General features: G+C 59.5%; 1 protein-coding gene across 1 annotated transcript; it reads left to right on the forward strand.

The window, feature by feature from the left end:
- The first annotated feature begins 68 nt into the window (after positions 1 to 68).
- On the forward strand, positions 69 to 23,619 carry SLC6A19 (solute carrier family 6 member 19). The gene is made up of 12 exons (XM_024356535.3): positions 69 to 375; positions 7,301 to 7,441; positions 9,839 to 9,976; positions 11,701 to 11,882; positions 12,908 to 13,018; positions 13,399 to 13,511; positions 16,004 to 16,132; positions 16,235 to 16,391; positions 18,335 to 18,539; positions 18,765 to 18,924; positions 20,418 to 20,580; positions 20,966 to 23,619. The coding sequence occupies exons 1-12, from the start codon at positions 174 to 176 to the stop codon at positions 21,167 to 21,169; spliced, it is 1,905 nt and encodes a 634-aa protein (XP_024212303.2). The 5' UTR covers positions 69 to 173; the 3' UTR covers positions 21,170 to 23,619.
- Positions 23,620 to 24,038: the final 419 nt, after the last annotated feature.

Below are 24,038 nucleotides of genomic sequence, written 5' to 3' on the forward strand. Positions count from 1 at the left end.
CAGTCCCTCCGCAGACGCACCCTGCAGATCTGCTGACGACTGGCTCCGTTCTGCCCAGGTGCGTGGGGCGAGGTGCCAAAGGTTCTCTATAAAGTGCCCGGCTCCCGGCCCACGGCCACTCGCCCTCCAGCTTCTGCCCTGCCTGCTGTGTGTGGAGCCGTCCAGCGACCACCATGGTGAGGCTCGTGCTGCCCAACCCCGGCCTAGACGCCCGGATCCCGTCCCTGGCTGAGCTGGAGACCATCGAGCAGGAGGAGGCCAGCTCCCGGCCGAAGTGGGACAACAAGGCACAGTACATGCTCACCTGCCTGGGCTTCTGCGTGGGCCTCGGCAACGTGTGGCGCTTCCCCTACCTGTGTCAGAGCCACGGAGGAGGTAGGCTGGCCGGGCGGGGCTGCGGGCGACGCCGTGGCCAGGGAAGCACAGACACACGCAGAGGCTCTGGGCAGACATCCTCCCCGGACCCTCGGCTCCCCAAGCACGGAGGGGAGAGGAGAAGCCGCAGGGTGTGGGGGGAGCTGGGGCCCCCACGGGCCCCCGTGCCCGGTTCCTAGGCTGCTGGTGAGGAGATGGGCCTGGCCGGCACGACCCCAAGACTTCGTGTGGGGCTCCAGGGAGGGCCTGTGTTCCAGACTGGCAGTCCTGGAACGTTCTGGCCTGAGGGTGGGGCTGGGGGAAGGGTGTTTCTCCCGGTACAGCCCCTCCTCGGAGGACGCGGGGCCGGGCCCTCCTGGGCATCACCTCTCGTCCCAGCCCCACAGGCGGACACCTGCCAGTGCAGGGAGCAGAGGAGGTAGCTGGGTTGGGGGCAGGTGACCCTAGAGGAGCAGAGTGGGTAGCCGGAGCCTGTGGACTCGGGCCTGGCTCTTGAGCCAGGTGCCCTCAGGCCTGGAGGCCGGGAGCTGCTGTGCCCACCCAACACACAAGCCTGACTGCTCCTCGTTCCTCTGGCTCCTGCGGCCCAGGTAGGCATGGCCGCTGCTGGCATGGAGGTGACATTTGTGTTCCCGTCCAGTGGCCCTGAGCATCTGAGAAGTGGCTCCCAGGCCTGGCAGAGGGCTGTACCTAGGACCCCCACACTTGAACTCAGCCTTGGGCTTGGCGAACCCCAAAGCTGCTGCCCTCATAAACCTGCTGCTTTCTCAGTGGAAGGTCCAGGAGGGCCGGGCACCCTCGGGAAACAGGCTTCCTGCTGCCCTGGGGCAGTTCACGGGGGCCGTGAAGGTCTCAGCCTCCGTTTAGAGGAGCCTGCCCTCAGGGGGCCCTGTTCCTTCTCACCATGGAGAGCTGCTGTCTCTCACGCGGGCTTTGTGATGTGAAGGTTTTTAAAGAAAAACAGAAATGGGCTTTTCCTGAATCAGTTTCGCCTCCAGCATTGTCAAGGAGTTGATCACTGCCTTGCGGGGGTGGGCGCTTCATGAGCCTCTGGTCCAGCCTGCACTTTCCACTGGAGGCAGGTCGGGGGACCTTGGCCACTCCGATACTATAGTCCCTGACAGTCCCCAAGTCTCAGCTCACCAAAGCCTCAGGGGACTTCCTGGCCACTGTCCTCGCCCCTCCCCCAGGGCCCTATCCTGTGGGGAGGATCCCTGCGCTCACCCACACCCTGAGTTTGTTTAGCTTGGAGGAGAAACTGAGTCACAGGCACTGGGGACGGAGGGGCAGACACATGCCTCCTGGGAAGAGGAGGGGTTGGGACTGCCTGAGCCTGCCTGGGAAGTTATTTGTCTTTGCACAGAAGGGCAAGTTCTAAGATGCGGGCTTGGGCAGGAATCTGATGGGGCTCCCAGCACCTCAGATAGTCCCCGCTCTGACACCCAGAGACCAGCCGCTGTGCACGGTGGAGCCTGGGAGCGAGCAGCTTTCAAGCAGCGGGTGCTGGTGCTGCACCCTGGGCCATGCTGGGGTGGACAGGTGCAGGCAGCGGGCAGCGGGCAGCGGGTTCCGGGCAGGCAGGCCCAGGTGAGGAGGGCCGAGCAGGGCTCTGGGATGTGCTGGGTCTCAGACGGTCCCACTCCTGGGGTGGACACCAGCAGGCCCTTCTCCCCAGACCCCAGACAAGCTTCCCCTGACCTGGCCCTTCAGCTGGGCCACCAGGTCACCTGCTAGACTCTCAGCTGGGCCACCAGGTCACCTGCTAGACTCTGAGGGCCACTGTCACCTGGGCCCCCATCAGCTGCGGCATCGCAGATGGCTCCACAGGGTTCTGGCAGTCGCCCCGGCCTGGAGGAACCCTGTGCCTTTTGGTCATGCTGTGCGGGCTGACCAGGACCCCACATACCAGACCACCAGCCTGAAAGAGCTGAAGCCCACACTGCAGCCAGAGGGACTCGGGCCAGAAGGGCAGGGCCCCGAGAATGGGAGACGGCTCTGCAGGCCACCGGGTTTCCCAGCAGGGCACCCGTCTCCTGGTGAATCCAATCTGGGCCGCAGCTCTGCCACAAGGGAGCTTTCAGGGAGGCAGCTGGAAGGACCCGGGGACACAGGGTCCCCTCCTCTGGCTCCTGGGGGCCTCATGGGCACCAAAACAGTGGGGCAGGCCGCGTCCCTGGGAGGCCACACCCACAGACAGCGCACTCTCTCTCTGTGCATCTTAGTGAGGGCCCCAGCATGCATGCCGTGTCAGTGACACCAGATTTCCTAATTGATGCGGGTCATCGAGACCAAATCGAGGGGAAGCAGGCAGCCGGGTCCTCCTGGTTCCCTCTTGGAAGCCTCCTGAGTGTCTGGGATTGTCCTTCGAGGTTAAAAACCATTTACGCGTGCCTCTGAGTCTCCTGTGTCTTAACAGATTTTGCCCTCCTTGGAGAGCCTGTGCCAGGTGGGCAGGCTCAAGGGACCCTTTCCTGAGGAAGGGCATTTCCAAACTCAGCCGCCCCACTCACCTGAGCCGTCTCAAGGGCGTGCTGCACCTGGGCATTCTCACCTGGGAAATGGGTGTGATGGCGGAGCCCCCCGAGGGTGGTGCTGGGGGCAGTGGGCAGGTGTGCAGGAACAGCAACCGAAAGCCGTGAGGCGTGGTCAGCCAGGGCTCACCCCACTCACCTCCACCTGGGAGCACCACATCCCCACGGCGGGGCCCCGCAGTGCCGGTGGCGCAGGCGGAGATGCATTCATGCCCACCTGTGTCTGTCCAGAAACCTCAGTTGCCCCGTGTGTCCCCGTCAGTGGCTGCTGATAGAGCCCACCCCACAGCTGGCCCCTCAGGGGCTGCCCCCCAGCTCCTCTGCACAGGGCAGTGATGGTGCCCGTGAGCGAGGTGGCGTGCGGGAGCCGGAGGAGCCGCCCCTTCAAGGACCATGTGGCGCCAGCACAGCTGTTTCCCGCTGTCTCTTCTTTGCTGCTCAACGCCTGGCCCCGGGGTCAGCTTTCCCCTTAGTCCATCTGCAGCTAATTCTTAGCAAAAATTCATGCAGCATTTACTTGGTGCCACAAACACCACCTGCTGGAGAGAGAAAAAAGGGGAAGCTTAGTCCCTGCGTGAGAACTGCAGCTCCCTCCTCCCCCTCTCTCCTGGTTTCCTACTTTTTCAAGGACAGACAGGAGGAACTGTTTCTGTGCCCAGTGTCTCTTTCCCTCTGGGTGCTTTCCATTTGGCCACGTCCCCACCCCATTCTCTCGGTTACCTGCTTCCACCTGAGTGAGCCAACGTCTGCAGCGCAGCAGAGAGGCCTGGTTTCCAGGGACCTTTGCAACCACGTCCAGGCGCCCTGCAGGGCCCCACCAGGCAGAGCCACGCAGTGTCCCCTGGGCGCTGGCCGCCCCTTTCCTTCTCTCCTTCCTCTGCACCTCACCCCACACTAGGAAGAAGTCGCTGCGTTTAAAAGACAAATATTCACATTCTGATGGCTTTAATTGTCAAGAATGCTTGGCTTTCCTTGAGTTTCTTGGGGCAGGACAGCCTCCTTCATTGGGAGCAACAGAGGGCCTGGCTGCCTCCGGGCTGCATTTGGGGTGGAGTGGGTGTGTGCCCCCCACCCCCAGTCCTCTCTGTTCACTGCTCCATGCTGAGCCTGAGCCCCAGGGGTTGGGGATTTGAGGGTCTCCTGCCTGGAGGAACTTTCAGAAAGGAGAGCCACCAGGAGCAAGGGCAACAACTGAGACTCTCAAAAGAGGGGACACCCTGGTGGGGTTTTCAAGGATGAATAGGAGTTTTCTCAATGGAGATGGAGCGATAGGAAGACCCGAGCATTTAGGGTTAGGGCATAGTGGAGGGAAGGGAGGGGGTGGAGGACACTGGGGATCATGCACTTGCTTTTTCTTGGTAGTTTTGTCTGGAAGAGTTTCAAATCAAGCTCTTGGGAAAAAAAAATTGGAGGAGTGAATCTTTTCTTATTTTAACCTAATGAGCAGGCCCTGCTGGGGTCCTGGGTTTCCCTGCAGGTGAGCCTGCAGCCCCCACGCCCTCCCATAGGGACCCGCTGGCGAGCATCTCCTGCACCTGCTACCATTCCCTTCTGCCTTTCATCTCTCGATGAATCCAGCATCCCGCCAGCCCACCCTACACACCTGGCTCTGCTTCTGCCACCTGCAGCTCCTGCTTCTGAAGGAACCTGTCCCTGGAACCCCAGCTCAGAGAGAGGGGCCTGTGTGGGGATAGAGGTCCTGGGCTCCAGAGGGCCCTGCTCCACTCAACAGGCAGGCACCAAGTGGACACAGAGGGAGGAGAGAGAAAAGGCTGGGTGTTAAACTGGGAGAGGGAGGAGTGAGAAAGGCTGGCAGGGGCCAAGTGAGGAAGTCACAGCCTCCAGTACCTGGCTTCTCCCTCCCGCCTCTACCCCTCCCTCCCTCCTTCTCTCTTTCTCTCTCTCTCTCCATCGCCCTGTCTGTTTCTCTCCTCTGTCTCTCTCTGTTTCTGTCTGTGTGTGTGTCTCTCTGTCTCTTTTTCTGTGTGTCTCCATCTCCCTCTCTGTGACTCTGTCTCTGTGTGTGTGTCTCTCTCTCCTTGCTTCCCTCTCTGTCTCTGTCTCTCTGTGTCACTGTCTCTGTGTGTGTCTCTGTCTCTCACACATGTGCTGTGCCATCCCCTGAGGACAGTAGTTTGGGATCTGACATGGCCCTGCTGGCTAAGGAGACAGTGGCTGGGTCGGGAAGGGAGGCAATGGGGATGGAATGGAGGGAGCTCAGGGTTTAAGAGATTTGGTGGGAGAAGAACAAATGGAACACGTGTGTGGGGAAAGAGGGTGAGGGTGCCCAGCCTGGGGGGCGGGAGGATGATGGGGGCTTGGCTCTGCTGGTGGGGAGGGTGCAGGCAGGCGGGTCACGCATCCCTCCTGAGAGGCCCCAGGGACACGCAGCGTGAGGAGGGGCTGTCGCTGGGACCCCAGTGTCATGTGAGCATCCCCACAGCCCTCCCTCTCAGGGTCAGTCACCACGGGACACAAAGGTGGCCCCCAGGAGACAGGACCCATGTCGGGATCAGGCTCACTGGGGTTTGGGACCTGCACACCCCCAGGCCCTTCAGCCACAGCTGTGTTTGGAATTCTTACGCTGTTGCAGCTGCTGACCTCGGTCCCAAAGGCTGTCGGCTTCGCTGTGCTCACCCCGGCTGCAGCGTGGCCCTTCCGTCCAGCCTGGGGCAGGCGCGACGGGAGCTGCTTCCGCGTCCCCATAGCAGGGTGCTCGGGTTCAGATAGGAGACGCACTGCGCGGTGTCAGGCCAGCCTCGGAAGCCGGGCACCACGGCCTGCACTCACCTCTGCTGTTCCCTGACCCTCGTCCTTCTCCACCTTCGAGTGAAGGACCCATCGGTGTCCACGCTGCCCTGGCCGGATGGGAGCCCTGCCAAGGCTGTGTCCCTCCTCGCCCTCTGCCGAGCACCTTGGGCACCGTCATGATGCCCAGGAGTGGCTGGACCTCATCCTGTGTGTAGCCTTGGGGCCGTGTGGCTGAGCTGGGAGGCCATACGTCCACCCGCAGAGGGAGCGGTCAGGGCAGCCCGCTTGGCCGGGCGAGTGGAGTTCGTGGGCGCGGCCAGGCCCCTTCTCTGGGTGCTGGCTGCCGCTGAGCTCTGAGAGGAAGCTGACCTATGCTTTTCAGCTTTGGTTTTTTAAAAGAGACAGAATTTAAAGATGTGAGAAAATGTGAGTGTGAAATCCTAAGCATCTGCGATTTTTCCTGAATCTCTTCTCCCGGTCCCAGGCTGACTCTGAGCCTCTGCGCCTGATGATGGCAGGAGCCACTCAGCTTCCTCTCAGGATTAGCACATCCCTATCTTTTATCTATTTCAAACCAACTTTCAAACAAACAACTCTCCAGTCAGTTGAAACACTAAACGTGGCCCTCGGTTTAGACCATGAGTGAGTCACCTGTCTCCTGGCTGTCAGCGCCTGGACAGTCCCACTTTCCTGCTACAGTTCTAGCCCAGACTGAATGACTACAATTTCACAAAGATTAAATAGCATCATATTTCAAAGGTGATCTTACACTGTTCCACATTAGAGAATTAGCCCCAGAATGATGGCTGAAGGTGTCCTTTTAGAGCAAAGAGGTAGCACTGCAGAGGTGGGTAGATCCCCCATAAGACAAGACCGTTGTCACAGCAGAAGCAGAAATGTCTCAACGTGGTTCTCCTTTTTGCAATTTTTTATTATTATTGAATACATATATGTAAAATTTGCCATTTTAATCATTTTTACATGTACAATTCAGTGGTATTAAAGACATCCACAATGCCATGTAACCAGCACCTGGGCTCAGGTCCATCTTTAGAACTCTGTCTTAAGAACCAAAACGGTCCCCATTAAACCCTAATTCCCCACTGAGGCCACACACGATTGCCAGGAAACAGCCTCTCCCCACAGGCATGCCAAATCCACAGAACGTTCATTAAGCCAAGGAGGGACGCGGCAGGTGCAGCTGGCACAGGCGGGGCAGGGGTGGCACGCTGCTGTTGGAAGCCCCTGGCTGGACAGGCAAAAGCAGCTCCTCCGTGGGACTCCTGGACTGCCAGGGGGTGGGTGGGGAGGTCGATTCCCAGGCAGCGGCTGTGGTTGCACGTTGGTCAGAGCGCGTGAGGCATGGACCACACCTCCCTTAACGACAGCAACGTCCCGAGGTCCCACAGGCGACCTCAGCCTGTGTGATGGTCAGGAACGTCCAGCTGCCCAGCAGTGCTTCTAGAACGTGGAGTCAGCTCTGGCCCTGATCCCATGGACTGGCTGCTCCATCTCAGCTCTGTTTCCACGTGGTGGGCCGGCCATAGGGGCTGCAAGGCTTGCTGTGAATGCCTGCTCCCAAGGGAGGCCTTCCTGCTCCCCTGGGAACGGCTCTCAGGCAAGGCGGACTCCTCCCATTGCAGGAGCCTTCATGATCCCGTTCCTCATCCTGCTGGTCCTGGAGGGCATCCCCCTGCTGTACCTGGAGTTCGCCATCGGGCAGCGGCTGCGGCGGGGCAGCCTGGGCGTGTGGAGCTCCATCCACCCGGCCCTGAAGGGCCTAGGTGAGTGCCTCAGAGCCGTTCCACCCGGGCCCAGGGGTCGCCTCTGCTGGGAAGCCGTTCCACCCGGGCCCAGGGGTCGCCTTGCTGGCCTCAGCGCCCCTGCTCCGCCTTCCCTGTCTGTTTCTGGTGCAACAAAGGTCCCAGCTTCATCTCCTCCTGGAGGCCTTTGGAAACTCCAGGCCACTCCTGTTCACCAGGAACCAGACAGGCCAGCAGAGGTCGCCCGAGTCCCTGGCAGCCCAGGGCACAGGAGGGTCCAGACGCTGGACAGCAGAGTGACCACTCAAGCCCTGCCCATGGCGGCACTCAGCGAGAGCCCAGGGCCCAGGAGGGGGCACCAGCGTCCTGTGTCCACTCCCCCACACCTAGTGAGGAGGTCCCCAGCACTGACATCCCCAGACATAGTCACTCATTTATAAGCTCTGGGGCCCAGGAGCAGACCCAGTGCAGCCTCACCAAGAGGACACGGCTCATTAAGCCCTCAGAATATGGGCAGATGGTGAAAGACGGAGGAGGAAAGGGCAGGGTCCACTCCAGAGAGGGGTCTGAGTCCAGGAAGCACCTGCCCTTCGGAAGCCTGCAGGCCTGGAGCAGAGCCTACACCCTCATCCCAGCCTCTCCCTGAGTTTCCAAGGCCTCCCTCCAGGCCCAGGGCAGAGCCCACACCCTCTCGCTGAGTATCCAAGACCTCCCTCCTCCCTCTCTCTTCCTCTCTCTGTCTCTCCCTCTCTCTTCCTCTCTCTGTCTCTCCCTCTCTCTTCCTCTCTCTGTCTCTCCCTCTCTCTTCCTCTCTCTGTCTCTCCCTCTCTCTTCCTCTCTCTGTCTCTCCCTCTCTCTTCCTCTCTCTGTCTCTCCCTCTCTCTTCCTCTCTCTGTCTCTCCCTCTCTCTTCCTCTCTCTGTCTCTCCCTCTCTCTTCCTCTCTCTGTCTCTCCCTCTCTCTTCCTCTCTCTGTCTCTCCCTCTCTCTTCCTCTCTCTCTGTCTCTCCCTCTCTCTTCCTCTCTCTGTCTCTCCCTCTCTCTTCCTCTCTCTGTCTCTCCCTCTCTCTTCCTCTCTCTGTCTCTCCCTCTCTCTTCCTCTCTCTCTGTCTCTCCCTCTCTCTTCCTCTCTCTGTCTCTCCCTCTCTCTTCCTCTCTCTGTCTCTCCCTCTCTCTTCCTCTCTCTGTCTCTCCCTCTCTCTTCCTCTCTCTCTGTCTCTCCCTCTCTCTTCCTCTCTCTCTGTCTCTCCCTCTCTCTTCCTCTCTCTGTCTCTCCCTCTCTCTTCCTCTCTCTGTCTCTCCCTCTCTCTTCCTCTCTCTGTCTCTCCCTCTCTCTTCCTCTCTCTCTGTCTCTCCCTCTCTCTTCCTCTCTCTCTGTCTCTCCCTCTCTCTTCCTCTCTCTGTCTCTCCCTCTCTCTTCCTCTCTCTGTCTCTCCCTCTCTCTTCCTCTCTCTCTGTCTCTGTCATTCTCTCTTTCCCCTCCTATTCTCTCCCTTCTCCCCTCTCTCTCATCCTCCTCCTCTCTCTCTCCCCCTCTCAGTCTCTGTCTTTTTTTCTTTCCCCTTCCTATTCTCTCTGTCTCTCCCTCTCTCTTCCTCTCTCTCTGTCTCTGTCATTCTCTCTTTCCCCTCCTATTCTCTCCCTTCTCCCCTCTCTCTCATCCTCCTCCTCTCTCTCTCCCCCTCTCAGTCTCTGTCTTTTTTTCTTTCCCCTTCCTATTCTCTCTGTCTCTTCCCTCTTCTCTCTCTTCCCCTATCTCCGTCTCTCCCCCTGTCTCTCTTCCCCATCTCACACTCACATATTCACAACACACATTTGGTTTTGAGTTTGAAACTTCAATAAAGCATGTACTACATAGCACACTTTCCATCCTGCCTAGCTGTCCCCAAATAATTGAGAACATTCCCCTCTGCAGTTTCTGTTGTCTCCCCTCTCATGAGTCCTCCACAGGGAAGGCTTTCCTGAAGCCCACCCACCTGTCCTGGGCCACGGGGGCTTCCCGGTTTGGGGCAGGGCCAAGTGGGCAGTCCCCCAGCCCGTAGGCAGCAACCAGGCTACTGGTACATCAAAAGTTCTCTGCCAAGGCGGTGGCCTGGATGCACCTGCTGGAGGCTGCACTGGGCAGGTGAGACCCATGCCTGGGGCAAGCCAGGCAGGCATGTGCCAGGAAGGTGTGAGCCGGAAAGGCGTGTGCAGGGCAGGCGTGTGCCAGGAAGGTGTGAGCCGGGAAGGCGTGTACAGGCTGTACCATGGCATCAGCTGCATGATCCCGGCCTGCACTGGGTCTGCCCCTCAGATTCTGGAGTAGCCCATCCCAGCCACACCCTGTGCCAGCCCTGGGACCTCCTGCTCAGAGTGGGGATGGGTGGCCAGTGGAGGGTGTGCCTCGGCCCCAAGCCTCAGCAGCAGCCTCCCTGCAGGCCTGGCCTCCATGCTCACGTCCTTCATGGTGGGACTGTATTACAACACCATCATCTCCTGGATCATGTGGTACTTATTCAACTCCTTCCAGGAGCCTCTGCCCTGGAGCGAGTGCCCGCTCAACGAGAACCAGACAGGTGAGTCCTTGCAAGCAGCCCCGTCCCTCTCACCTGTGGGGCTGTTGTGTCTCTCATAGCAGGCATGTGGCCTCAGGAAACTCAGGTCAGGCGTGGCAGAAACCAGAGCCCCAAGGCAACAGGGTGTCAAAAAATGACAGCACGAAAGAAAAGACCTTAAAAGTGGTGGCTCTTGTGTGGGGGGCGTGGTGGAGGATGAGGCCCTTGGGAGGAAAGCGTGGGAGCCCGGGGGGGCTGTGCCTGCTCTGAGGGCCCCCGGTCACCAGCCTGGAGCCCCGGGCTGCTGGGAGGCTGCTCCCTATTCTCCAGGAAGGGACGTGGTGTCAGGACTGCCGCCTCCCGCCCCATGCATCCCTGCGTTGCTCCGCACAGGTGGGTCTGTCCTGCCCATGTGGGCCCCACATTGCCCTCCCACCCCGGCCCTTCCAGAACCCTCTTGCCCAGGGAGGGAGCGTAGGGGGCAGACCCTCTACGTGTGACATGCAGTCAGCTCACGGCGATTCACACGTGGTCCTGGGGCCTGAACGGCTTGGTCACCACCGGCTTCTGGTCCGACCAGCACAGCGGGACCAGCGGGGCTTCCCTGCATGCTGCTGCTCTGTCGGGGCCAGCAAGATGGCCCCTGGGGTCGGAATAAGACAGGTCCTCCCACGATACGTGCAACCCTCACTGCTCGCTGGGACTGTCGGGGCCCTTTCCTGCCTCCGGGGCTGTGGGGTCCTCTGGAATTAGACCACTTCCCCTTTAGAAAGGTCTCAGGATGGTTCCACGAGCCCAGAGAGGCCCACAGTGGTGAGAGTGTGTGGAGTGGGCAGTTGCAGGCAAGGGCCCCAGCCCGGGAGGGCAAACACTCTGAGGCCGCCAGACTTGCACAGGGAAGAGGGAGCAGCGTGAGGCCCAAGGTGCACCTGACTGTTGGGGCTGGAGCCTTCTAACCAGTGCACCTGTGTAGGAATGTGTGCTCGTGTGCTCACAAAGGTGTGTGCATGTATGGGGTGTGCAGATGTGTGTACCAGATGTGTATGCAAGGGTACAGCTGTGCATGTGTGCTATGTGTGTGCTGTGTGTGTGCATGCATGTGTGTGCACGTGAGCATGTGTGCCGTGTGCATGTGCATGTGTGGGGTGTAGAGGTACAGGTACCGGATGTGCACGTGAGAGTACAGTCACGCTTGTGTGCTGTGTGTGTACATGCATGTGCGTGCATGTGAGCATGTGTGCCTGTGTGCATGTGTGTACTCTGTGTGTGTGCATGTGCATGTGTGGGGTGTGCAGGTGCATGGACCAGATGTGCACGTGAGAGTACAGTCACACTTGTGTGCTGTGTGTGTACATGCATGTGTGTGCGTGTGAGCATGTGTGTGCATGTGAGCATGTGTGCCTGTGCGCATGTGTGTGTTTTGTGTGTCTGTGCATGTGCGTGCATGTGAGCATGTGTGCCTGTGTGCATGTGTGTGCTGTGTGTGTGTGTGCATGTGCATGTGTGGGGTGTGCAGGTGCATGGACCAGATGTGCACACGAGGGTGCAGCTGTGCATGTGTGCTGTGTGCATGCATGCATGTGCGTGCACGTGAGCATGTGTGCCTGTGTTCATGTGCACGTGTGGGCGTGTCACTGGTGTCAAGGCCTCTGGAACGTGGCTGGCATTTCTTCCAGCTCAGGGCCTTCCATTCTCCTCCCTTGGGGGACCCGTACCCTGAGGTGTGTGAATGGCCCTCTCCCCAGGGTATGTGGACGAGTGCGCCAGGAGCTCCCCTGTGGACTACTTCTGGTACCGAGAGACGCTCAACATCTCCACGTCCATCAGCGACTCGGGCTCCATCCAGTGGTGGATGCTGCTGTGCCTGGCCTGTGCATGGAGTGTCCTGTACATGTGCACCATCCGTGGCATCGAGACCACTGGGAAGGTACTGCATGGGCCCGGCCAGGCTGCAGGTGCTCCAGAGGGCGGGTGCGGGCAGCCCTGCCTCCGGCCGGCTGCACTCTAAAACCCAGGTCTGGGGGTCCCGGGCTCTGCCTTTCCCCAGACCCCACCAAGAGAGCTGCCTTTGCCCTTAGGCTCACTGGCCTGGGCGGGAGGGGCCCTGCCTGCCCCAGGTTTCCTGAAATGACCAGACTTGGGGCCCCAGGAACTTGACGTTGGCCCACACGACACTTAGCGTTATGTAGGAGTAAAACAAACTACCAGAAAGAGATAGATGGTGATGATGATGATGGTGATGATGGTGATGATAAAACAGGAAAGTGGAAATGGAAGAGTGAGGCTCGATCTTCCCCTACATGGGAATCTTTGGTACGAGGTCCAGAGCGGCCATCCCTTTCTTCTGGTGGGCCGGCAGCCTGTGAGGCCCTGCCCCCGTTCCCACTCGTCCCACATGCCCCCCTCCCCACAAGCACGGCCCCCTCCGCACCATCCCAAATACCCAGCCTCCCGCAGGCCCTGCCCCCCATCCCCACCCATTCCACATACCCAGCCGCCCGCAGGCCCTGCTCCCGTCCCCACCCATTCCACATACCCAGCCGCCCGCAGGCCCTGCCTCCCGTCCCCACCCGTCCCACATGCTCGGCCCCCCGTCGTCCTGGGCCCCCTTCCCCAGTTGCCCCAACCCCCGTAGGCCCGGCCCCCCTCCGCACCATCCCACATACCAGGACTCCACAGGCCTGGCCCCCCATCCCCATCCATTCTACATGCTCTGCCCTCCGCAGGCCCCACCCCCCACAGCCCCTGCCCCCATCCCCACCCCTCCCACATGCCCTGTCCCCCCAACAGGCCTGGCCCCCTCCCCACCCTTCCAGCCTGCCTCGCCCCCCGTAGGCCCGGCCCCCATTCCCCACATGCCCCGCCCCCACATGCCCCGCCCCCACGTGCCCCCCCCACCGCGTGCCCGGCCCCCCAACTTCCCGCCCATCCCACATGTCCCGCCCTCCGCAGGCCGTGTACATCACCTCCACGCTGCCCTATGTCGTCCTGACCATCTTCCTCATCCGAGGCCTGACGCTGAAGGGCGCCACCAATGGCATCGTCTTCCTCTTCACGCCCAACGTAAGTCCCCGAGGCTGCCCTGGGCCCAGACCCCGGGAGAGGCCTGGCTGCCCTGTGCCCCCGCCAGCCTCAATACCAGCTCTCACCCACGGGGACAGGCAGCCTGCTGCTCGACCAGTCCCAGGCCTGAGGAGGTCCACGGGGCCAGCGAGGGCAAGGCCTGTCCCTGGGGCCTGGGGCAGCTCCTGGGAGGGTGGCTTTGCCCCTGTGAGCCGACGGAGCCCCCACAGGGAAGGCATAGCTGCCACCCCAGGGGGCCCTGGCCTGTCCTGACCACCCCGATAGCCTCGACCCTCCCCAGCCTCCCTGGGAGCACACCCTCCCAGGTCCCCATGGCCCCATCTGCACCATGAGTGGCTGAGGGTCTCCATGTGGCGCAGGTCACGGAGCTGGCCCAGCCGGACACCTGGCTGGATGCGGGCGCACAGGTCTTCTTCTCCTTCTCCCTGGCCTTCGGGGGCCTCATCTCCTTCTCCAGCTACAACTCTGTGCAGTGAGTGCGGGCATGGCGGGCCTCAGTTTCCCTCTCAGTCCTGGGGGGATCTTGCTGGGAGAATAAAAGACAAGGTGGAAAGCGCTCTGTGGCTGTGTGGCCGGGGCCTTGCTGCCCCAATGGGCCCGTTCTCTCCTGCTCAGGGTCCATGTGAGCTGAGTCTAGAGTGCAGCGTGTGGAGGAGGGGCAGGTCTCCCTGTGAGGAGGGCCAGGAGCCGGGCGCCTGCAGCTTTCCCCACACCCATCCCTCCCCGAGCCTGGTGCAGACCCCTCCTGTGCTCTCCCCAGTTCCCTGCTCCACACCCACATCGCTCCCAGCCCACCCCTGGGCATCCCAGGCCCCCAGACATGTGGCGCCCCCGACGCCCTCCATGTCCCCGACCAAGGTCTGATCCTTCCACTGCCCCTTCCCCATGTACCCACTGCGCTTCCCAATGCCCCTGGGAAGGATGCATACCCTGGAGTCCCCAGCAGCGTCTGGGAGGAGCACAGCTGGTGTCAGTTAATTTCCACTAGCATTTATGAAGCACCTACTGTGTGCCCGACCTGGTGCATCAGGACCTGCCCTCAGTGACCTGTGGCTCTGCAGGTTGACAAGCAAGTGCAGAAGTTGTCTTCTGTGTGGTGACCAGAATTTCAGAGCAGAAGGGGCTAGGGGTGAGGGAGGACTCCTAGGGGTCAGGGTGGCCCTCCAGGCTGGGAAGGTGCGATTGGAGTCAGACACAGGGGACCCTCAGTGCAAGGGGGCAGGGCCTGGGTAGGGAGGGTGGGGCCTTGACTGGACGGGGGCCTGGGTAGGGAGGGTGGGCCCTGGGTGTGAGGGGCGGGGCTGGGCAGGGAGGGCATAGCTGAGGCGGGGCTGGGGCTTGGCAGGTGCAGAGCCCAGGCAGGGAGGGCTGGGGTGCAGAGGGAGATGTGCTTGGAGGCACCTGCAGATGGGCTTGTGGGCAGAGAGGGTGTTGGAGGGACAGAAAGGACCCTGGAGTCACTGTGCGAGCACTGGGTGGAGCAGTGAAGCCCCACCCAGGCCTCAGGAGCTCCCCTGGGTGCTGAGGGCAGGTGCTAGGAGGACCCCTGGGCACTGCAGGCAGCTGGGGCAGGGCCGAGGCAGGATTGAGGACTCTGACTTTTTCGTGGAGTGGCTGAGGTGGAACTGAGGGTGAATTATTTTTAGAACAGCTTTATTCAGATAATTTGAATACCACACAACTCCCCCATTTGGAGTGCCCAGTTCAATGGTCTTAAGTACGTTCACAGAGTTGTGAAGCCAGCCATCAGCACTGTCCAGTTCTAGAAGGTTCCAATCAGCAAAAGCTCCACATATGTGAGCAGCCGCTCCCCAGTGCCCTGTCCTCCTGCCCCGGGTGAGCACTGATGCGCTCTCTGCCTCTGTGGCTGCGCATGGACCGGACATTTCCTGCGAATGGGGTGGCCACATTGCCACAGCCCTGTGTCTGATCCTTGCATGGGGCACAATATCCTCAAGGCTCATCCCATCACAGCCGGCGTCAGAGCGCCATTCCTGTTTAGGGCTGGGCAATATTTCATGGTGTGCATGGGCTACAGTTTGTGCATATCCATCCATGGACATTTTCCACGTTTTGGCTGTCGTGAGTCATGCTGACGTGAGCCTGTGTGTACGCGTTTTTGTGGACGCATGCTTTCGTTCTTCTGGGTGTGCACCTAGGAGTGGAGTTGCTGCGTCATGCTGGCCTCTGTGTGCAGTCCTTCGAGGAGCTGTCAGGCTGTTTTCCACGGTGGCTGCACCACTAACGTTCCCACCAGCGTGCAGGAAGCTCCAGTTTCCCCGTATCCTCACCAACACTTGTTATTGTCTGACTTTTGTTTCTGGCCATCCCAGCAGGGGTGTGGTGAGATCTCACTGCAGTTTGATTGGCATTTCCCTGAGGCTAACAGATTCAGCTTTTGATGGAAGCATCTGGAAGGATGGTGTCAGCATCAACCGAAATGGGAAGGGTGGAGTGAGCTGGCTGGGTTGGGTCAGGGAGGTCAGGGCTTGAGTTCAAGACACACTGAGCACAGGGTGCCTTTAGGAAATGGTGAGGTCTCAGCTGCCGAGCAGCTGGACAGGACGCCTAGGGTGGAGGCTGGGGGAGAATGGATGTGATGTCTTTGGCCTGGAGCTGTCCCTAGAGGCTTGATGGAGGTTACCGCAGGCACAAGACGGGGAGGGAAGAGACCTGAGCTCTATAACCAGAGTGGTCTGGGGAGTCAGGAGCAGTCATAGCCCGGGGCAGCCCCTAAGCTGAGGCCAGGTGAGCAGGGGACCAGGTGCTGCCCTGGGGCCACCTCTGCATCCCCTGAGCCTGCTCGGAGTGGGGCAGGGGCTCCGACTGCCTCCCTGTGTCACTCAGTGGCTCAGCCTCTCACTCCTGGGGCTGGCGCTCTGGGCAGGATGCGGATGCTGCCCTGTGCTGTGTCCTGACCTGGGACCTCATCGCCAGCCGCCATGACACTGGTCTCGTCTGCAGCAACAACTGCGAGAAGGACTCGGTGATCGTGTCCATCATCAATGGCTTCACATCGGTGTACGTGGCCATCGTGGTCTACTCCGTCATTGGGTTCCGCGCCACGCAGCGCTACGACGACTGCTTCAGCACGTGAGTGGCCATCCCACCATCCTGGTGCCTTGGGCTGCGCCTCCAGGAAGCCTCCCAGCCTCCCCGGCCCCAGGTGGCCGTCAGCCTCAATCTGACCCGCAGGAACATCCTGACCCTCATCAACGGGTTCGACCTGCCTGAAGGCAACGTGACCCAGGAGAACTTTGTGGACATGCAGCGGCAGTGCAACGCCTCCGACCCCGCGGCCTACGCGCAGCTGGTGTTCCAGACCTGCGACATCAACTCCTTCCTCTCAGAGGTAGGTCTGTTCTGGAGCTCGAGGCAGGGAGAGGACACCCCTTGCTGGCACCTCAGAGTCCGGCCACCCCTGGGCCCCTGGCCTGTGGAGGACGCAGATGCTGAGCTTCAGCCGGGAGGCCCAGCTCCCATTGTCTGCTCTGCCTGGCGTCCAGGGCTCTTCAGTCTGGGGCGCTGGTGTCTGCCAGGCCACGAGATTTCCCTTCCGAGGCTCCTGTTAACGCAGAGGCATAGGCTCAGAGGCAGGAGCTGGGGAACGCCATGGGCTGCCCCTCCATTCTCTCCCATCACACACACAAAACACCCCCTGGGGCCATCTGTAACACGATGACTTTCATCAACATTGAGTTTTTGTAGCTGTTTTTGAACTTGTGAGGCCACCAGGACAGGTTTCATTTTGGACTGGTGGGCGAGGCTCAGCCACGCTGATATCGAGGATACTCCACGTAACGAGTGTTTTTGAATACTATTTCCACAGTTAACGAAGTTTAGATGCTGTTACAATTAAAGGTCGACATTTGCTGATTTTCATTATGCAGTGTTCTTTTGGGGAGCCACCCCATATTTTGCGGGCATGAGGCACTTCAGGGCCCAGTGCTGCTTCTCCAGTGGCCACTGGGAGAAGAGCTGGGCAGAGCGAGCCATTTCCGCACCAGCTGGAGCCAGGCAGAGGGCTCCGTGGCCTCTCCCGACCCTGTGCCACCAACTGTAGGAGGCCTCCAAGTGCAGGATGCGCAGGCAGGAGGGACCCAACAGGGCCGTCTGGTCTAAATGTCTTTTAAAAGCAACTTTAGCGAGCTATAATTATGCACCATGAAATTCGCCCACTTTCAGTGCCTTGCACAGCCATGTGCAGCACCCCCGTCCACGCCCACAAGCTTTCCGTGTGCTGTTGCTCCCCACCCCTGGCAGCCCCAGGCACCCCCTCTGCTGCTCTGCCCACCTGCCTTTTCTAGAAACGCCACAGAAAGAAACCCCCGTGGTGTGCGATCTCATGGCAGGGCTGCCCTCGGCAGTGCCATTCCGAGAAGCACCAGAGTTGGTGCCTCCATCCTGGCGCCTCCTCCCGCCACCTCCCGCCTCCTCCCGCCTCCTCCCACCTCCCGCCCTGCACTGAAGAGCGGCGTGCCTTGTATGCACGTGCTGCTGCCTGCTTCTAACGATTTCCTTTTAAACTCTTCAGAGCCCTCCACAAGCCACGTCCTGCTGTGCAAGGGGTTCCACTCTTGCCTCTGGAACTCGCATAGTTGTGTTAAGCGGCCGTGGAGGACCCTGTCTTCAGATGGGTCCTTGAGTCCTGCCATATCCAATCCCTGAGCCAGTTCCCTGCAGGGAGCCCCACGGAGCTGGGCAGGTCCCTCAGACTCATGGGTGGAGGCTTTTCTCCGGAGATTCCACAGCTAGGACCACTGATCACCAGGACCGTGATGGGCCGGGGCCTGGTTCTTGGTGACAGTCTGGGACCAGACACAGGAGCAGAAGGCGTCCAGGTGGTTGCGCCTTGGTGGTTCTTACCCGAGAGCCTGTCTGTGAGCACAGCCTGCTCTAACCCGGCCGTTGGCCACCTGCCTTCCGAGCACGTCCAGGGTATGCGTTTATTAACAGGTGACTCGTGTAATACCTCGGGTACGTGGCTCAGCTGCACTGGATCAGGGCTGTGCAGGCTGTGAGATCTCAGAAGCTCCCTGTGTTGGGAGAGCCCGTCTGTGGGCGGAACGGGGCTCTGAGTACCGCTTGGTGATGGGATCCACGTGCTGGTCCTGATGCATAGTTCGGCTTTTGAAAATACACTTTGGGCCTAAAAGACAAGATCTAGCTATTTCATGACAGCTCAGACCTGCCCGCCCCATGCTGCGTGGCTTGGCGACGCACAAGACCTCGGGCGGGGAGGAGACAGAGCCCACGGAGGGCAGAGGCCCTGGTGACTGTGTGTCATCCGTGCAGGCCGTGGAGGGCACAGGCCTGGCCTTCATCATCTTCACCGAGGCCATCACCAAGATGCCGTTGTCCCCACTGTGGTCTGTGCTCTTCTTCATTATGCTCTTCTGCCTGGGGCTGTCATCTATGTTTGGGAATATGGAGGGCGTTGTTGTGCCCCTGCAGGACCTCAGAGTCATCCCCCCGAAGTGGCCCAAGGAGGTGCTCACAGGTACGTGTGCAGTCGGGAGGGGTCCCCATGGCAATGGTGCCACCTGTGGGATGGCAGCCCCTGGGTGTGTGAATAGCTCTGTCCCCAGCCGTGCGTGCATCCTCCGGGTGTGTGAACAGCTCTGTCCCCGGCCGTGCGTGCAGCCCCCGGGTGTGTGAACAGCTCTGTCCCCGGCCGTGCGTGCAGCCTCCGGGTGTGTGAACAGCTCTGTCCCCCGGCCTGCAGGCCTCATCTGCCTGGGGACATTCCTCATTGGCTTCATCTTCACACTGAACTCCGGCCAGTACTGGCTCTCCCTGCTGGACAGCTATGCCGGCTCCATTCCCCTGCTCATCATCGCCTTCTGCGAGATGTTCTCTGTGGTCTACGTGTACGGTGTGGACAGGTAGGGGCCACGGTGGGGACAGGCGCCTCTAATGCAGAAAAGCCAGGTCACAGGGCGTTCCTGTGAGGGAGGACCCGGGCCGTGTTCAGGGTACGGAGGGAGAGTCTATGACTCGGGGCCTCGGCCGGCCACAGAGGCTGGTGTAGACCTGTCCTGGTGGGAGCAGAGGGCATCAGCAGGGCCCTGGCATGCCGATAATGGGAGCTTTGTGTTGCTGGAAGCCGAGAAGCCCAGTGGAGCCCAGACCTTGGCAGTGCCCACGCAGAGAGCCAGAGCTCGAGGCCACTGCAGGGCCCACGGCCGGGGATGCTCCTTGTGTGTGTGTGTGTGTGCAGGGGGGTGGGGAGTGCTTTATTTCCCTGAAGCTCCAGGCCTTTTTAGGGCAGAGAGGCTCCAGCAGTGTGGTAGAGCCTCAGAGAGAGACTCTTGGTTGGAGCCACCACAGCTTTAGAAATAATCAGACAAGGCCGGGCACGGTGGCTCATGACTGTCATCCCAGCACTTTGGGAGGCCAAGGTGGGCAAATCACTTGAAGTCAGCAGTTTGAGACCAGCCTGGCCAACGCAATGAAACGCCGTCTCTACTAATAATACAAAAATTAGCCAGGCATGATGGTGCATGCCTGTAATCCCAGCTACTCGGGAGGCTGAGGCAGGAGAATCGCTTGAACCTGGGAGGTGTAGGTTGCAGTGAGGGGAGATTGCACCACTGCAATCCAGCCTGGGTGACAAAATGAGGCTCCATCTCAAAAAAAAAAAAAAAAAAAAAAAGAGGAAGAAAAGAAATAATTGGACAGACTCAGTTAACATTGAGCAGGCACAGCCCTGCAGGCTCCCGGCTTGGGAAAACCCCAGCAGTGGGGTTTGCAGGACGCAAGGGCAGTAAGCCCTTGCGGGGTGTGAGGTGCAGGCATAACCACCTAAATGTGGAGCACGTGAGACCAGCTCCTCCTCACACACTTCTGCGGGGACCATGGGTACCCACCTGGACACTGCAGGCCTGGGACCGGCTTGGGTGTAACCTTCTGCCTGCTCCATCCTGATTTCTGCAGACGATAAACTCCTTTGCGCAGAAGAGGGTTCAGCAGAGGATGGGAATTGAGCCATAGGGTGGGGAAGGTGTGGGGTTTTCTGACTTCAGGGTGCTGCTAAGGAAGGAGAGGCTGGGGGTGTCTGGCGGCACTCCCTCCTTCAACCCCCCATTCTGCACCGGTGACCACCTCAGACGTGGGTGAGGGCGGGGCACCTCTGACCATGGGCAAGCCGTCGAGCACTGGCTGGTGGCATCATAGGGCAGAGACAGCTGCTGGCCGTGCCCACAGAGGGGTCTGCTTGAGGAGGCACCCATGGCCAGGAGGGAGGGATCGGGCCCTGGCAAGGGGAGGCCGGGCACCTCGCAGCACGCCATCTGTTCGGGTAGCAGAACGCACAGAAAGCTTAGCGAGTTGAAGCCCAGCTGGTAGCAGCAGTGACAGCTGTCTCTGGCCTTGGCAGGTTCAATAAGGACATCGAGTTCATGATCGGCCACAAGCCCAACATCTTCTGGCAAGTCACGTGGCGCGTGGTCAGCCCCCTGCTCATGCTGATCATCTTCCTCTTCTTCTTCGTGGTCCAGGTCAGTCAGGAGCTGACCTACAGCATCTGGGACCCTGGCTACGTAAGTGTCCAGGCAGTCTCCCGGGGTGGGGAGAGGAATGGGGAAGGGGAAAGGAGGACACTCATCCACACACATGGCGCATGCACACACAATACACACACCCACACACATGGGCACACACTCACACTCAGGTGCAGTCCAGCCACCACCCCACGCATCTTGCTGGTTCCCCCCTCCCTGACACCAATGTGTCACACCATCCCAGGAGGGAGGTGGGTGGGCTGGGAGTTGGGAGGTAGGGGAAAGGGGAAGCTGGAGGAGCCCCAGGCCACCCTGCCTGCCCCACAGGACAGGAGGTGAGAGTCATGGGGTGAGGGGCCTTTGCCTCAAAGGGAACCCCGCTGGCTCCCGGGATGCCTACTCACCCATGGGGCTCTCTCCCCAGGAGGAATTTCCCAAATCCCAGAAGATCTCCTACCCGAACTGGGTGTATGTGGTGGTGGTGATTGTGGCTGGAGTGCCCTCCCTCACCATCCCTGGCTATGCCATCTACAAGCTCATCAGGAACCACTGCCAGAAGCCAGGGGACCATCAGGGGCTGGTGAGCACACTGTCCACAGCCTCCATGAACGGGGACCTGAAGTACTGAGAAGGCCCATCCCACGGCGTGCCATACACTGGTGTCAGGGAAGGAGGAACCAGCAAGACCTGTGGGGTGGGGGCCGGGCTGCACCTGCATGTGTGTAAGCATGAGTGTATGCTCATGTGTGAGTGTGTTGTACACGCATGTGCCATGTGTGCAGATATGTAACATGTGTGCATGTACATGCATGGGCACTGTGTGAGTGTGCACGTGTATGCACACATATACATGTGTGTGGGTGTGTGTATTGCATGTGCCATGTGTGAAGATGTGTGTCATGTGTGTGTGCATGTACATGTATGGACATTGTGTGAGTGTGCAAGTGTGCATGCATATACGTGTGTGCGATATTTGTTGCCCGCGTGTGTGCATGTATATATGGACATACATGCCTGTGTTGTGTGTGGTGTGCATATGTGTGAACACACACGTGTATACATGCATGCACATGTGCTTGTACAATGGGTGTCCACATGCACGCGTATATGTATACCTGTGAGTGTATATACATGCATGCAATTTTGTGTATGTGTGTTCTATGTGTGTGTTTGCATGTATATATGCACATGTGTATATGTACATGTATGCCTGTGTGACGTGTGTATATGTGAGCATGTGTACGTGTGTGTATATGTGTGTGTTGTGTATATGTGTGTCTGTACCTGTTTGTGTATATGTGTGTGACGTGTGCTCGTGTGTGTGCATATTCAGGCAGGTGTGCATTTGTGCATGCCAGTGTGTATGTATGTGTGCATATGGACACGCATGGACATGCATATGGACACATATGGACACGCATATGGACACGTGTGGATATGTGCGCGTACACGTCGCTGGGACACATGCCTGCCACTCGGGGCCCAGCTGCCCTCTGTGTTTGTCCTTGCCACAGTCACGGGGTGCATGTGCAGAGGGGAGCAGACCACTGGGGATGTGCTGCGCCCTGCACGTGCCCAGGGGAAGCGGAAGCTGCAGCCGGGGTGGGGGCAGCACCTCTATGCTTCATCTCTGTGGGTGGCAGGAGACAAAAGCACAGGTTACCATCTTGGCTCCCGGGAGCGACTCTTGCTGCCCACCCCCACCCATCCCCTTCCCCTTGGTGTTGACCTTTGACCTGGGGGTTCCCAGAGCCCTGTAGCCCTCGACCCGGAGCAGCCTCTCGGAAGCCAGAGTGGGCAGTCGCTGGCGATTCTGAGAAAACTTGGCCGCATCCACCGGGGCCCTGCCTCCAGTCGGCCCCTGCCGAGTCTCTGCGTTCTGGCCGCCTCCCGGCTTAATGAATGCCAGCCATTTAATCATTGCTCCTTCCACCACAAATAGATGAGCAGTTAAATAAAACTCAACTTGGCATAATTCAAGGCAAATACCACTCTGTGCATTTTCTTAAGAGGACACGAGCTGTGTGAATTTTTAGCCAGCCTTTGGAAAAGATGGGTTACAGGGTAACTCAACCCTGGCTGCCATCCTTGGGCACTCTGTGTGTCCAGGGCACCTTGGAGGACCATGCATCCCCCAGAAGCCTCCAGCTCCCGCACCACTCAGTGAAGCCCAGCCTGGCGCCTGCCCTGCCCCCGTCACAGGATGGGCCCCCATTGGGGTTCAACATTCCATCGCAGCCAAAGGCAGTCGGCACTTGGGACATCTGCTTCAACGGAGAGGTCACCTCTGCTTTGCACGGAAGAATCTGGATGCTTACATTAAACTGATGTTCTGAGAGTTCCTACGGACAGGTCACCTCTGCTTTCCATGGAAGAATCTGGATGCTTACATTAAACTGATGTTCTGAGAGTTCCTACAGGCAGGACTGAAAGCCTGGTGTGTGCCGGTATGATGTTCCACCCACAGAAACCTGGTCACAATCGTCCCTTCCAGCACCCCGTCCAGCAGTGACAGCACACACTGAGTCCTCCTACCAGCCTCTTCCACCCCTGCTGACTGTCACTGGGCCCTGGGATGTGCAAGACTCCACAGCAGCAGAGGTGGGGGGAAACATCACAGCCTCTGCCCCCGGCTGTGATGCCACCGAGGGGCTCGCCTGCTGATGGCTTCAACAGGGTCTCACCTCATCTTTTCCTGCTCTTTGGCCCTAGATGGAGAAAATTCCCATCAGTGCCCCATTAATATACTGCCCTGTGGCATCTGCCCAGGAGGCCCTGCCAGGCGTGCACAGGTGTGCATTGGTGTACCCTGGCATGCACAGGTGTGCACTGGTGTGCCCTGGCATCCATTGGTGTACCCTGGCGTGCACAGGTGTGCACTGGTGTGCCCTGGCATCCATTGGTGTACCCTGGTGTGCCTGCCATAGGACCCTGGGCGGGAGCTCCCATCTCATCTACATCTCCTGATTCATGCGTTGTTTCATAGGTTTCAATGTCTCTGTAAATGTGGTAGAAATGCAGGCTTTATGGGCATAAAGTGTACGTTTCTAAATAAATCCCTTCTATTTAGTATGCTCACCCTAGAAGTTACTGTTGTCCAGACGTAGAGGGATGAGTGAGTCAGTGACCTCAGACGGGATGGTGGGGACGGCAGGTCCAGCTCCTGCCTCCTCCTGGGGGTCTGGCTTTGGGGGCTTGCTCTGAAGAGGCCATGGCCCAGGCCTGTGGCCTCACAATGGGGACCAACCAGCTCTTCTCATCTTCTTCCCTCACACTTCCTCTCACTCAAATAAGAACCTTCCAAAAATGTGTCCACCTGGGCCCCTGCCCTGGGACTCATGGATTTGGAGTTGTGGCCACACGGTTGAGGGGTGCAGTGTCCAGTGGAATGGGGCAATTGCGGGCCTGGGGGCCCTTGGCCTGTCCGTGGCGGGAGCATCTGCAAGGAGGAGCCCCAGAGTCCAGGGAGCACTGTGGGGAGCTCCTTAGAGCTGAAC

This window comes from Pan troglodytes, chromosome 4 (genome assembly GCF_028858775.2).
Source record: "Pan troglodytes isolate AG18354 chromosome 4, NHGRI_mPanTro3-v2.0_pri, whole genome shotgun sequence".
NCBI classification, from domain to species: domain Eukaryota; kingdom Metazoa; phylum Chordata; class Mammalia; order Primates; family Hominidae; genus Pan; species Pan troglodytes.

Excerpts from the sequence above, each read along its gene's own strand:
- SLC6A19 (XM_024356535.3), top strand. The coding sequence starts at position 174 with ATGGTGAGGCTCGTGCTGCCCAACCCCGGCCTAGACGCCCGGATCCCG. Across the intron at positions 13,019-13,398 it reads TCTTCCTCTTCACGCCCAAC|GTCACGGAGCTGGCCCAGCC; the intron begins GTAAGTCCCCGA and ends CATGTGGCGCAG. Across the intron at positions 13,512-16,003 it reads TCCAGCTACAACTCTGTGCA|CAACAACTGCGAGAAGGACT; the intron begins GTGAGTGCGGGC and ends TCTCGTCTGCAG.